Source organism: Triturus cristatus, chromosome 1_1 (genome assembly GCF_964204655.1).
Source record: "Triturus cristatus chromosome 1_1, aTriCri1.1, whole genome shotgun sequence".
NCBI lineage: Eukaryota > Metazoa > Chordata > Amphibia > Caudata > Salamandridae > Triturus > Triturus cristatus.
Genome location: NC_140579.1, coordinates 43,068,341 through 43,083,069, shown reverse-complemented (window position 1 = coordinate 43,083,069; position 14,729 = coordinate 43,068,341). Strand labels below are relative to the sequence as shown.

At 46.4% G+C, this 14,729-nt stretch overlaps 1 protein-coding gene across 2 annotated transcripts in view; it reads left to right on the top strand.

Annotated features, from left to right (window-relative positions):
* LOC146869314 (solute carrier family 12 member 6-like) overlaps nt 1-14,729 on the top strand; it is an 818,593-nt gene that overhangs the window by 649,240 nt on the left and 154,624 nt on the right. For both annotated transcript variants that reach the window (XM_085648043.1, XM_085647962.1), the window contains one exon: nt 10,596-10,703. In XM_085648043.1, coding sequence (XP_085504169.1) covers nt 10,596-10,703 — 108 coding nt within the window. The remainder of the gene's footprint in view (nt 1-10,595; nt 10,704-14,729) is intronic.

The window sequence follows — 14,729 nt, the reverse complement described above, 5'->3', positions numbered from 1 at the left end:
GTCCCTCTAGCAGGGGGGAATCGTACCCTCATGCCCATGGCTGGACTGGGGGTATGATTCCCACATGTTTGACACCAAACACGATATGGTTCTGTGTAGCCATTCTCAAGCTATCGCGTTATCACGATAGACTTATAATGCGGTTAAGAGTATATGGTATGGCTACACTACAAACAACCCAGCAATGATTTTACGAAGGTTGCAGGGAGGCCCTACTCATGTAGGGGTCCCCCCTCACACATACCTCAGCACCCTGCCTTGTAGGATTAGCAAGGCCTGCCATAGGGCTGACCCATGAGAGTACATGTGTCCAAAAATAGACCATTGAAGGGAGCAGGGAGAGGGGAGATTCTTCATGTTCGGAGGGTTAACTGGCTGGGGACCCGCCCAAAGGACATAGGGGGGGACTGTGTCCTGATTAACTTTAGGGACCCCAGAGTAGTAGGTCACATACTGGAGCAGGGAGGGCACCATAGAAGGGGAGCCATTGAGGCATCGCATTTGGGGTATTTTTATTCCATCCCCAATACTCTGGACCCAGTTGATCTACCATACTTCCACCAGGCCCCACATAATTCCTTCTTTAACATCCCGGTTGGAAACCGTTTCGGTGTGCTTAATGCGGTGGACTGACCACCACCTCTGAGTCCTAGTAAGGGAGGGTTTATGCCCGTGGGAGGGACCCAGGATGGGGATGTCTCCGATACGATGTTGGCTGTGTCCTCGGTAGCTCTTGGCACGGAGAGTGGCCCTGGGCCCCCTTCTCCCTCATTTCTGTCCCCCAGCGCCACAGTGGGTTGTTTAGTGTTGAACCCCCTTGTGCATTCTGCTTCCCACAGCCCCCCCTCTTCCCCCTCTCCGGTTGATAGCCCCCCCCGAATACCTATCCGGAGACCATTAGTTGGGTCTTGGAATGTGGCCGGTCTGGAGTCCAAGCTCTCTGATCCTGAGTGGGGAGAGCTAATGGACAAATATGACATCTGCATATTCCAAGAAACCTGGCTACGGTCTACACCACGGAGGGTGGGTTATGCATCGTTTTCGGCCCCAGCAGTCCAGGGGACGAGAGGAAGACCTTCAGGGGGGCTAGTAGTATGGGTTGCAACACACCTGGGGTGCTCAGTAAAGTTACTGGATCCTAAGTCCCCTGACATCCTATGCCTGCTACTCACTTTCCCTGCTAGCTACTCGCTAGTAGTAATAAATGTGTACTTGCGCCCCCAGCCGGTTCAGTTGGGTCTGTCGATCCTGGGAGCCCTGGAAGATGTTTTACATTCTCTTCCACCTGCGTCCCATAAACTAATTGGCGCAGATCTCAATTGCCACTTCGAACCCCTCCTTGGGATCCCCTCTCCCACCTGTGATGAGGATGAAACCGATCTAATCCCAGACCTTATCTCCTATCCGGCCAAACGCCTTTCCCCTCTAGCCCTTGAGATTAATAGGCTCACCATCGCACACTCCTTGCGGGCCTGCAATGGTAGACTCTGCCCGGACGTGCCGGGGTCTTTCACCTTTAACAGAGCTGGGAGCTGTTCGACCATCGACTATGTTTTGGTGAACGTGGAATTTTGGTGCCACTTGGCCGCCTTTTCTATTATTCCACGGGTCGATAGCGATCACAACCTACTGTCTCTGGAATTGATTAACAAGTTAGGTGGTAGTGAATTTTCTAGGCCCCAATCTCCATTACATAGCGAGAATCTGGTTCTAGTGGCAGGTGGCAGAAGGATCAGGTGGGAAAGGGTAGCGTCTGATGACCTAAAGCTTGCTGAGATATATAGCACTGTGTTCCGCTCCTTGGAAGCAGTCTCCCACCTCCTGAGTCCTGCCGGGGACATCCCGCAGTCCCGCCTTTTCGATCTCCAGACCATCCACAAGGATCTCCTTGGCAGTTTGGCTAGCTTCTTCTACAACCCTACTGTCTCAAAGCCAAGGCCTTCTAGGCCCGAGCACTGGTTCAATGGTACCTGTAGGCAGGCTAAGTCTGCCCTGTTAAAAGAAGTAAAGGAGGGTACCCCATATAGTATCCGGGCGGCTAGGGCCACCTATAAAAACCTGATCAAGGAAGCAAAAGCCGAGTGGGAGGATCTAAGGTGGCAAAATTTACTCCAAGCTTTAGTAGACCGTGACTCGAGGGCGTTTTGGAACATTGTCCGAACGGGCACGGTTGCCAGTCCCCCAGCAATTATTCCCAATCTCAGCGAGGAGGTCTGGCTCGCCCATTTCCAACCCCTCTTCTCGGTCACTAACCCCCCGGGTGGCACCGATGCAGGCTTGTCACGGACTGATATTGCTACGGACCTGTTGTGTCAGGAAGAAATTGAGACTAGTCTCTTTTCTATCCCAGAAATAGAATTGGCCCTCAATTCCCTATCAGTAGGGAAAGCTCCGGGGCTTGACAAGATCCCCGGTGATCTCTACAGAAGTGATGTAAAAATCTGGGCCCCTTATATATGTGTATATTTTAATGCTATTTTGCAGGGCCTTAGAATCCCGGACACCTGGCTGGGTGCAGAAATTATACCCATCCACAAAAAATCTTCCCCACTGGATCCAGCCAACTACCGCCCCATAAGCCTGATTGATGTTTTACAGAAGCTGTTCGCCCGAGTCCTCTTATCCAGACTGCAGTTCTGGATGGAGGATCAACAAATTTTAACCTCCCTCCAGGCGGGGTTCCGAGCCAAGGTTTCTACTATTGATCAATTATTTAGATTACTCTTGATTTATTGGAAAACAGTCAGCATGGGTGCTGGTAATTTGTTTTTGATCTTTGTGGACCTCCGGTCCGCTTTTGATATGGTGCAAAGGGAAAAACTCTGGGCCCTCTTGCTAGAGATGGGTGCCCCCCCCTACCTTTGCCATTTATTCAAACGCCTTCACCTAGGCACCTACGCAAGGGTGAGATTTGGGAGATGCGGGGAAATCTCTGGGCCATTTCCGGTAGAGAAGGGTGTGAGGCAGGGCTGTGTCCTGGCCCCCACCCTTTTCTCCCTTTTCATCAATGGGCTGATCGAGTATCTACTGCGCTCCGCTAACCTGGACTCCCCTGTACTGGCGGGGCGTAAGGTCCCGGCCCTAATGTTCGCTGATGATACGCTCCTGTTATCCCAATCTTACATGGGCATCCAGCGTACATTAGAGGCCTTTTGCTCCTTTTGTAAAATCAGGGACCTGGAACTGAATCTTTCGAAGACCAAATTTATGGTCTTCGGTTCTAATTCATCTAATTGCCCCCATCCTAAACTGGGAGAGGTTGAGTTGGATAGGGTTGCCACGTTTGAGTATTTGGGGGTGACCCTTAATGATAAAATGAATTGGGGGTCCCATTTGGCGAAGGCAAATTTGAGATTAGCCCAATCAGTGGGGGGAATCCTGAAGGTGTTTAATAACTCCTCTTTTAAACCTTTGGGCCCCCCCATGGAAATCTATAAATCCCAAGCCAGAGGAGGAGCACTTTACGGTGCTGAATTATGGGGATATTCTCCCCCCGCTTCCCTCTCATCTATTGAGAATTCTTTTATCAGGAGATTGTTGAAACTACCTGTCAGCACCCCATTAATTCCTCTGAGATGGGATCTGGGTCTGGTTCCCATAGAGGAGATTGCCCGGAACCGTCCTCTTCAGTTCTGGAGGCGTCTTTGGTCAACGCCCGAGTTGGCAAGCTACAGGTACGATCTTGGTGACATTATGGCAAGGGGAAAATCGGATAAGATCCCTTGGCTTGCCTACATAAAGAACCTTTGTAACCTAATTGGGATGAGGAATTTATGGTCCGCCCCGGAAGCGACCTGCCGCTCACTCTCGAAGAATTCATTGCGGGAGGTTTTAAAATCTTATAGGAAGGGTATCCTACTCCAATCCTCCCTGGGTAGGCTTACTGACACCTTTCTGGATATTAAGTGTAGTCCCCAGTTTGAAGTTTTCCTGGACGCTATCCAACCACCTTTGGCAAAGAAACTTTACATCCAGTTCAGACACGGTTCGCTACCGTTGAGAGATCTCACTCACAGATGGTGCAATGTTGTAGATCCCGTTAGCTCGTGTCCCCTATGTTCTGCTATCTGTGAAACAGAGCTACATGTTGTTCTCTTTTGCCCCTTATATACTATTGCAAGGAAAAAGTGGATTATCCAGTTATGTAAGTCTAGGGGTCTCAGGAACTACAAGGAGGTGTTCAGAATTCTGAAATATGATACCACCCCTTTGATAGTGTTTGCAATGGCTAAATTCCTTCTCTCAATGTGGTTTGCAAGGTCCAAATTTTTGTCTTCTGTCGCTCATCTTTCTGATTCAGTATTATCTTTATCTTCATCATAGTACTTTGAGGTATAATGTGTATATCTTTGGCCCTGGATTAATTTTAACATTTTTCTCTTCATGGAAAAGTTCACGTTTTTATTGCGTATGTCCTATGGAAATTGTCTTAATGTCTTAATGGATTACACTCTACACAAATGTTATTTAATCATGTTTTAAATGTATATATGTATTTATGTCTTTTTATGGTATTTTACCGAAATAAAAGCTTTGACTGACTGACTGACATGTGTTGTAATGGGGTGGGATATAGGGTACCTATATCCCTGTAAGGGGTGCTAGCACCACCTTACCCAGACTACAGTAGTGGTCTGGTGGTGTCAGTTTGTATGGCTGTCCCAGGGTGGCACAATAAGTGCTGCAGCCCTGGTAGGCCTACTGAGGGACCCATGCCCTGGGTACCATCTACAAGGGACTGTCAGGGCACCCTCAGCATCCAATTGGTTTTGTACCTAGGATACTCACATCAGTTTTAAGGAGAAAGCAGATAGGCTGGGGTCCTGGATAGCAGGATCCCAGCCAGACTAGTCAAAAACCACTCAAATACCAGGCAAAATGTTGGGGGCAACCATTAGTCAGATTCCACCTTCCTACAGCTATGTTGGCTGCAGGAAAGGCAGAGCGGTGCACAAGCGCACCCTTTCCAGATGGATTATCTTGTGCATCAAGATATGTTACTCTTTGGCCGTTAAGGAACCTCCAGCGGGTATAAGGGCTCTTTCTACCAGGGCTAAGTCTTCTACATCTGCCTTGTCTAGAGGTTATGTTATGTTAAAGTAATTTTGTAGAGCGCACAGCTACCCTCCTAGGGTTTCCCAGCGCTAAAAACTGACAGGAACAGAACAATAAGAAAGCAAATTATTGATTAAACAGCCAGGTTTTTAAAAGAGGTGTTCCTGTGGAGGGCATTTGTAGGGCGGCAACTTGGGCCTCCCTCCACTCTTTCGCGAAGCATTACTGCTTGGATTCCGAGGTGAGGAGGGACGGACACTTTGCTCGTTCCGTCCTTCAGGACTTTCTGGTATAGAAGGGTGGACACCCTCCTCCGGGAGTGGGACTGCTGTGGAATCTTTTCACAAGGTGAGGAATCCACTGACAGATGTATCCATCAGAAGAACAAGTTACTTACCTTCGGTAACACTTTTTCTGTTGGATACAGTATCTGCCTGTGGATTCCTCACTGACCCACCCGCCTCCCCGTTGTCCACCCTTGTATACCTACAATTCTAATTATGGTGTTTTAAAATTTATTTGTTACTGTCAAAGGCAGTGTGTTATTTCTTTTGTCTTCCTATGTTATCGCCACACTGTGTGTGTTGCTTTGTATATTATGTACTGTGTATACTGTGTATATATTGCTGTCAGTCCGTCCGTGTGCCTCGAAGGCACGGAAAAAAGGGCGGAACTGACGTCATCACGCCAACGAGGTCTTCTTATGGATCCGGTGACTTCAGCGGAGTCGCGAGTGGAGCCGTGTCTCTGTGACGTCGTCTTCGACCTCATCGGCGTGGAGTGCTACAAAAGTTTCCGAATGTTGCTGGCGCAGGGGATATTCACAAGGTGAGGAATCCACAGGCAGATACTGTATCCACCAGAAAAAGCGTTACCGAAGGTAAGTAACTTGTTCTTCTCACTTACGTTTTCCAGACCTCGTCCTATTACTGGTTGTTATTCAGCGAAGCCCTGACTGACAATCTCGTAGGCACCTGGGCTAAAACTTAGTCCTGCCCACCTTTAACTAGATAGGTAGCACAACCCCACAGACCTGCCCTGGGTAACCCTGATTTTTTTGACGGAACACCCTACTCTGGAAAGCCTGGTGATTCTGTTTAGGAGGATGTATTCATACTCATTCCCTATCCCCCACCCTTTTTCTTTTTTCTGATGTAACACCCTACTCCACAAAGCGTGGCAGTTCAGGGTTCCACTAACTGGATTAATCCAAACTTGTTCCCTATGACCCCACCTCAGGCACCTACCACCTGCGAGAGAGAGAGTCAAAGGGAATTGAGGCATTAGGGAAACAAGTGTTCTCCTCAGCTAGCTGTGCCCTTCTGTCAGTCAACACAAGCTGCTTGCTAGGTAGGTACTCCCATGCTTTACAAGACATAGTTGTAGAAATCTTGCCGGCAGTTCCAGCGGAATTCCACGCCAGCTTGGCACAAACCATTCAAGATGGCCAGGAGGCAGCATAATATGTCATATGGTTAGACCTGGATATGACTGAATGTTTAGGCAGACCAATCCGGTTTGATGTGGTGTTTTGGATTCCATGCACTTCTTGGATGACATCCAGGTGTCACTCATGGATATGTCTTTTTATGGGTTTAGCTTGTTTGGTGAGAAGGCCAGTTCCACCCTAGATCGCTTAAAAGGAAGCAGAACCACAGTGCACTCCCTCAGCCTCTCAACACCCACAAGGCAGTATTCTCAACAGTTCCTCGCCTTCGAGGCATTGCCAGGGGCTGTTCATATAGGCAACATTATGGCCCATGATGCCATTAGCAGGTACCTCAGTCCTTTCAAAGTTAGGGTACAGGATTCATAGACATCGTCCGGGCCTACAAGGACAGTGAGCCTCAGTTCCCTACCTCTCTGGCAACAGTTGCCGAGCTGATTTAGTTTGTCCATAAGGGCACACAACCACCCTGTGGGAGGCAGAACTTGACATTTTCTCAATGGGTTACAGGCCATAGCATCCAACAACTGGGCCTGCATATCATTTCAACAAGATTACGTCCCGTATCTTCCGCCTACATTAGACCAGTTTTTAGAGGAGGGCTTGCCCATTTAGCTCCAGGAAGTTCAAGCTTTTTTTGGACCCTAGGGAGTCCCAGTGTTGGAAAATGTTACTATTTTAGATCTGATATCTCAGTTTCTTGCTGTAGAGACACGTTAATAATGCTCACCTTGGGTCAGTTTCTGTCTACCCTGGATCCAGGAGACTGTTTGGTAGTGTTGGACCTCCAGGACGCCTAATTCTATGTTTCTGTCCTGCAGGTCCACAGATGTGCTACATGCGGTTCAAGGTGAGCTACAAGCATTTTCACTTTCCAATGCTCTCTTTCAGCATCTCCAGTGCCCCATCCGGTGTTCACGGAGGTGATTGTGATTGTTGCAGCATACCTTAAGAGGTCTGGTGTGCCTGTCTTTGCTTACACAAAAGGTGGGTTTGCCACAGTCAGTTGTGGATTAACTCCAGAGGACTGTGAACCTCCTCACATTGTTTGGGTTCACTATCGATGTGCCGAAGTGTCACCTGACTCCTTTACAGAGGCTCCCTTTAATCTAAGTCATCCTCGATATGATCTGCTACCAGGACTTCCCTCTGGACCTGAGCGTCCAGGGCATTCAGCCATTGATCCTGACATTTCAGCCTCGGTCCTGGGTCTCAGTGAAGATTCTTTTGAGGTTTATTGGACTATTGGCCTCTTGCATCCTGCTTGTCCACCATACCATATGTTTTATGGGGGTCTCCAGTGGGATCAAAGGTCTCATTGGGCCCAGCACTAAGGGAACCTATTAGATCCCATACAGGTTTCAACGGAAACTGCAGAAAATCTGCAGTGGTGGCTGCTCGGTCGCAGTTGGGCCAGCAGCAGGCCCCTTTCACTACCTCACCCAGAGCTGATGGTAGTGACAGATCCATTTCTGCTAGGTTGAGGCGGTCATCTGGGAAAGGTGGAGATCAGATGACTCTGGTCTCCTGCGGAGACCCTTCTCCACATCAACCTGTTCGAGTTACAGGCAATCTGCTTGGTTTTGAAGGACTTCCTGCCATCCATAAAGGGAAAGCTGGTGCAGTTTCTCATGGAAAACACCACTGCCATGTGGTATTACAACACACAGGACAAAGTGGATCCTGGGCCCTGTGCCAGAAGGCCTTGCACCTCTGGAACTGGCTGAATTATCAGGACATTTCCTTGATCACACACCACCTAGTGGTAATTTTAAACACCAGGATTGATGAACACAGCTGGTGCTGCCTATCAGATCACTAGTGGCAGGTGCACCCAAAGGTGGCGATACCAAAGAGGATGATGGACGGAGCGTTTGAGCAAATCAAACACTCACCCCCAGTCAATTGATCTTGGTTTAATCCATCATCATTCTTTAGCTCACTCCACCACCCCAGTTCAGACATGGCCATATGCAAATCAGTCTGACCCTGTGCCTCATGGGAACAGTCCAGCCTGAACTGCCAAGCCATGTCTTCCCTGGACCGGAAACACGCATCCTGGGACCGGTTTCGGGTTCATACCCTCATCAGCCAGGCTATCTTGAATCCAGTATTAAAGTGAGCAAGGGACCCACGTCTGGGCATACCCTGCCAACTTAGGGCGAACAAAGCGATACCAAAGGGGATGATGTTGAGGTATGCTCAGACGTGAGTCCCGTGCTCTCCATGCCACTGGAATCAAGATAGCCTGGCTGAAGAGGGGTGAAATCCCGAAACCGGTCCTAGGATGCTTGTTTCCAGTCCAGGGAGGACCTGGCCTGGCAGTTCGGGCTGGACTGTTCCCATTGGGCAAAGCGTCAAGACTGATTTGCATATGGCTGGGTCCAAACTGGAATGGCATGGTGAGCAAAAAAACGATGGATTTAGGTCCAGATCTCTGTACTGGGGTGAATGTATGACATTGTTATGCATTCTGTCCATCAATAGTTCTTTTTGCATTTGGCACCCAAAGGTGGCACAGGACATCTTCTAGCAATCTCGGAGAGCCCTGCCCAATCTCTTTGCCACTGCTGAGAATGTATGTTAACACTTTTGCAAGCCAGAGTTCCCACAAATGATCTCGTTAGGAGACTCATTCCCTCTAGAGAGGAGGATGGGACTCCTGCATGCCTTCCTGCTGCTAGTTCTGAAGAAGTTCAAGAACGACCGTGCCCAAGTCATTTTAGTGGCCCCGTATTGGGATAGGAAATAGTGGTACCCTGAACGTCTGGGCATGAACATTTGTCTCCCATCAGGCTGCAGCTTCAGGCAGATCTTCTGTCACAGCAGCAGAGTAGGGTGCACATTCTACACATGTGTGTCGAGATTCAGAGGTGGCAGTTGACTGCATTTGATTTTACTTGTATCGTTTTGGGTATTATCCTAAAAGCCAGGTGTCCTTGGACAAAGTTTGTTTATGCCCAACGCTGGGACAAGCTTGTGCCTTGGTGTGACTCCCGAAATAGGAACCTGTTGCAGGCCAAACTGTTGGATGTCTTGCCATCTGTTCTATCATAAGTGCAGTAAGGACTTGCAGTGGGCACCGGAATTCCCAGCCCCTTTGTGTATCTGCCCATTTTGCAATGCCAGGCTACTTGCCCGTGATAGACATGCTGAATGTCCCCTACCCTGGGCTATGGTCCTGGAAACGATCCTAGACACGTGCGGGTAAAATGATGAAGAATAATTTGTTCCAAACATGCACATACGCAGCAGTGGGTGAAACTGCATACGTTGGGCATTGTGTACATGCATGATCCTTCACTCCCGTTTGTACTTGCACCTGCGCAAAGTGGGACTGTGTCCCGACTCCCATAATAAAGTACCAGCGATGCAAACACATTGTTCCAGCTTGTGCTCTCTACTTGACTACGCTGCTTTTCAAAGGCCGTGTTAAAGGTTATTTGCCTCATAATCTCTTGATCGCTCCTGAAAGGCCTCCACAGCGCACTCTCAGCGGATGATGTTCGACAGTTTCCCTGTGGTTCTGGTTTGATTTCTGGAAGTAGTGAGCGTTTTCGGAAATGTTTGAGTAAATGAATATTTATGTATCTTTCTTTCCTCATGCATGCAAAGATTATACCTGCTAAGTCAGTACTGCATGGAACTGTAATGTATATTACTGCCTGTCGCTGAAGTGATGATAGAACTCCCGGGACAGAAACACTCGCAAGACTGTGCCCTTTACAGGTGAAATGAGGACTAGCTCCTTTGATCACTCCCAATCTTGAAAGACAATTAAGACTAGCATATATAGCCATTTCCTTTATAGAGATGTTCTAATGTAGGTTTTTGAATACATGGAAGTGGCGCTCTGGAATGTAGTAGTTCTTAAAGTGATGTGAGGTCCAAAGCCTGATGATTCGGGTTCTAAATGGTGATATAATCTACTGAAAATATGACCGGACAATTAGTGCCACAGGTAAGTAGCCGCTTCCTGATCATCCTCTCCTCATGTTATATGTTAGGTTGGATATGTCTGTCTTGTGACATTTCTGCTATGTGTCAGTTTACTAAACTCCTCCCCACCCACCCATCTGTGTATTTCCTACAGCATGACAGTGACATCTCAGCATACACCTATGAGCGCACTCTGATGATGGAGCAGAGGTCTCAGATGCTGAGACAGATGCGCCTGTCCAAGTCTGACCGGGAAAGAGAGGTAAGCATGTCCTTTCTTCATTTAATGTGCCTTATCTAGGGCTGAGTCAACAGCAGTTCTCATCAAATTATTCTTTCATCCAGGATTCAAAATTGTGATACCTATAAAGTGGGGATCCCTAGTAAAGTAAAAACATGCTCTGCAACCCCTGTCGTAGTTTTTCAAAAAGGTAAACAAAACATTCTTCATTTTACCAATTAATATATCCATAACAGTTATTATTATGGCCTTCATTAATTCGAAAAACTGAATAAACCCACTTTAGTATTTAAACACTTTTTTTCTTTCAAGGTAAATATTAAAATATTTTAAATATAGCATGTTTAAATATATGTTATTCTATTGTATTACATAATTCCTGAACAAGTGTATTGTAATTAGCTATTTTCTCCCATGTCATCTTTAAGACTGAATGACATTTTCGTGATGAATATGGGCCTATTTAAAAATGTTTTGCGGTGCTAAATAAAAAGGGATTCTACTTATGATGACTGGACAATAGATTTCCTCCTAGAACATTTTTTCGCAGAGACAAGGTTGACTTTTAACCCCAGCCAGTCCAGACTTTTCTTTGTTTTCTTTCCTAACATAGCCACTGTTATGGCTTAGAAGGGTGTTTTTCTGGATAAAAACTGTTTTTTGTAGTAATCAAAGCTGGGTTTCCCAGCCTATGAGGAGTTAGCTATCTACTGAACTAAAGGCATCTTTTTATAAATGGCAAATTATTCCCTTCTTTTAAGCAACATATAGTAGTGTGTGACTTGATGAGTTCCCCCATAGGTAACAGATCATTTGGATCTTATTTGTTTCTTTATGCTTGGAAAATGTCTTCAGAGGTCTCTGTGTAGACACAAAGGACAATGACATAAAATGTTATGTTAATGTGAATTATATACTTTTCTTCGTTTACACCCTTCCTTTTTTCCTCAACTTCATTTACTTTTTCATGTACACTACTTATACACGATCATATTTGATTTATCTTTTCTAGCATATGAACATCTTTATCATATGTAGATCAAATTAATGCTTCAATATTCCTCATTAGGACAGTAGACGGTGCACATTTCAAGAAATTGTATATATTCTCGATGGCGTTTGTGCAGGCATATCAACATTGAATTGATCGATATACACTTAGGTAGGTTTTGTTTTTTTATTTTAATTTTTGTTTTTTTTATAACCAACTTTATTGATTTGCCTACCACACAACCAAATAAGACAACTTCCCATCAAGCCTGCACAATATTATTCATAGCACTAGTGACAGTAATTTCTCTCATCCAGTCCGCGGTATGCCCACCCCCTGCTCCAGACCTTCTCATGCTTTTGGGGCATCCCCAGACTTTGTACATAGGATGTTACTGCTGAGCACACTAGTCAACCCTGCTCCACCACTGTGCCATCAAAGTTGAATGGAAGACCTATTTATGGATGATATCTCAATTGGCAACGAATGTTGCCACCCCACTAAAATTAGTTCCATCCTCTACCCACCCACGTCCTCCAGTAACCCTAACAAAGCAACCTTTGGTTAAGGACAAACTTGCGTTCCGAAACTGCAGAAAGCCCGTCTCTCACCCCGCGTGGGAATAGCCAATTCCCAGGAGGAGGGGCAATCTAGCCATGCGCCATTCCGCATCCTCAAGCTCCCCCACCCAGGCCTCCTACTTCCGTCGCAGCCTTAGAAAAGTGTTCTGGGACATTAATAACTAATGAGCAATACATCTGGGAGATGGCCCCCCGTTAAAGCTTTCCCATCAACAATTTAGCCTTGAAGGGAGTGAACGTGGGAGTGGGGTATTGGATAGATGAAGAAGTACAATGGACATCTTGATGAAGTAAGTGGGTTCCAAGGAGTTGGCTGTTGAGGCAACGACCTTCGGAAGTAGATGGTATCACCTGGCGGGGTGAGACCATACTCCCCTCATTAGATATGAAACCCTAATCATGAGAAGTCTCGTAAGGCTCCCACTACACCAATAATTATCTGCAGGGAGCAATGTCATTTGGGAGTAATTTAATAATATTTTTTTCAATAGCCTGCAGAAGTCTGATAATTATTTTTGGTTTCTCAGTATGTTGTATAGACACAACTTCCTATAGTATGTACCAGGGATATTGAGCATCAGGGTTTTTCAAGGCGCAGGGTAGATAAATGTCGACTAGGACACAAATTTATGCCCATTACCCAGCAGGTTTCATTTCAAGGAACGACCTGTACATCTGGCTCTTATAATTCGTAATAAAATAAGGCATGGGCCCCCGCTGCAGCTCTGAGCGGGTTGTTTTAATTAATAGTATATTCCACTTTATTAGTGTGTGACTACAGAGGACATAGTCTCCTCCCATGCATGAGTACGTCGCTAATGGATTAATGGTTTTTAGTATGATATTATTACTGTGAGTCGAGAGAAGTTGGCCTAACGGCTAGGATGGTCGGCCTCGAATCTGGGTAACTGGGTTCGAGTCTCAGCAATGACGCTGAACATCCTGTGATTCTGAGCAAATCACTTAATCTCCCCGTGCCTAACAAAAATGAATGTGTCCTCATGTAATGAAACTGGTGCTATGTTATATATACCTGATGGTCAAGTTTGCGTTATATAAAACTCCGTAAAATAAAAAAAATAAAAAATCTATATCAGTCTAGGCACAGTTTAGATACATGTTAGCATTCACCTTGATATTATTGCTCACTTGTATTGGTGATTAGGCCAGTCCAGAAGGGATCCTATGGCCTGATGTATACCCGCGACCTGATTGGCGATACGCATGGGCAAAAACATGTTGACATAATAGAGATGGTTTTAGTCATTTAGTTCAGATTTGCCAATTAGGGTGAGTTTTTAGATGTACCATGGGATCCCGAGGATAGAGGTGATAGCCTGGGCACACCTAGGTATTTTTTAGCTTTTTCGGGATCCCTTGTTGTCCATTAGCTCTTTTTCTAAGAACTCCCTTGTTCAGTATAGGTGGAGTACGCTCTGGCGGTATTGTCCTACCTGGGTGCGGAGAATTTGCCTGTGATGAAGCATGCCACAAAAACGTGGTATTTTTTTATGTAATTCTGGGACTCGCATGATAGTTCTCAGTGTTGGTATACTCTAATATTCATAAATGGTGGAATATCTATGTATGTGATATCAAATTTTAAAAGCATGCAAACAAGAAAATGGGGCCATGGTAGGCAATATTTCATCTATTTACTGTAGAACCTAATCCAGTTCGTTGAAAAGGTTAAGGTAAAGTACATTCAACCGAAAGTGTCACTCTGGCAAAGTATGTTAAAAAAAATATGGAATGGTGGTTATGTACACAAGAATACAAAACTGTCTGTGCCACTTTAAGAGCTGTGATAGTCACCCTAAATTACCCTGCAAGTAAGGTTAGTTTTGTTTTTCCATTCACTGAGCAAGGATTCCCCTCAGCTATTTTCTATCACGTGTTTTTTTAGGTCTCGCGACCGCAGGCGAGAGTCCTTTTGTCCGGGTTCAGAAATAGACCCTGGAATCGCACACGCTTGTGCGTGTTTTCTGTTTTGGGGTCTGTAATTGGGCTTTGAGTGCGTGTTTTGTTTCATCAGAGCACGCAATAGGCCAAAGGCGGGCGCATTGCTCCGCCCACGGCTTATTGGTGTCTGTTACGCGCACCAAAGCCCATTTGTTTTCAATTATCGTGCTCAGACACTGGCACGATAATTGAAAACATATGCCTCGCTGTTGTAGTGTCGCGGTCTAGCTGACCGGGCACTACGTCATCACGCGCATTAGCGTGGTGGCCATATTGGGCACGACTGCGCATGCGCGAGGGAGCACGAGACGCGCAAGAGACGAACGAAGCGTTCGGAGGCGACTGCCCGGCGCTCTTGGTGTAAGAAGTGTTAAATAAATAAATAAAGGTTAAATCTTGCACTGGCTGCTGTCCTTTACTGTGGGGGAAGGCAGAACATTACAGTGGCGACGAGGACGGGACGCAGAGGACCCTGAAGGACATCCAGGAGAGAGGAAGCCCCCCAACAGCAGG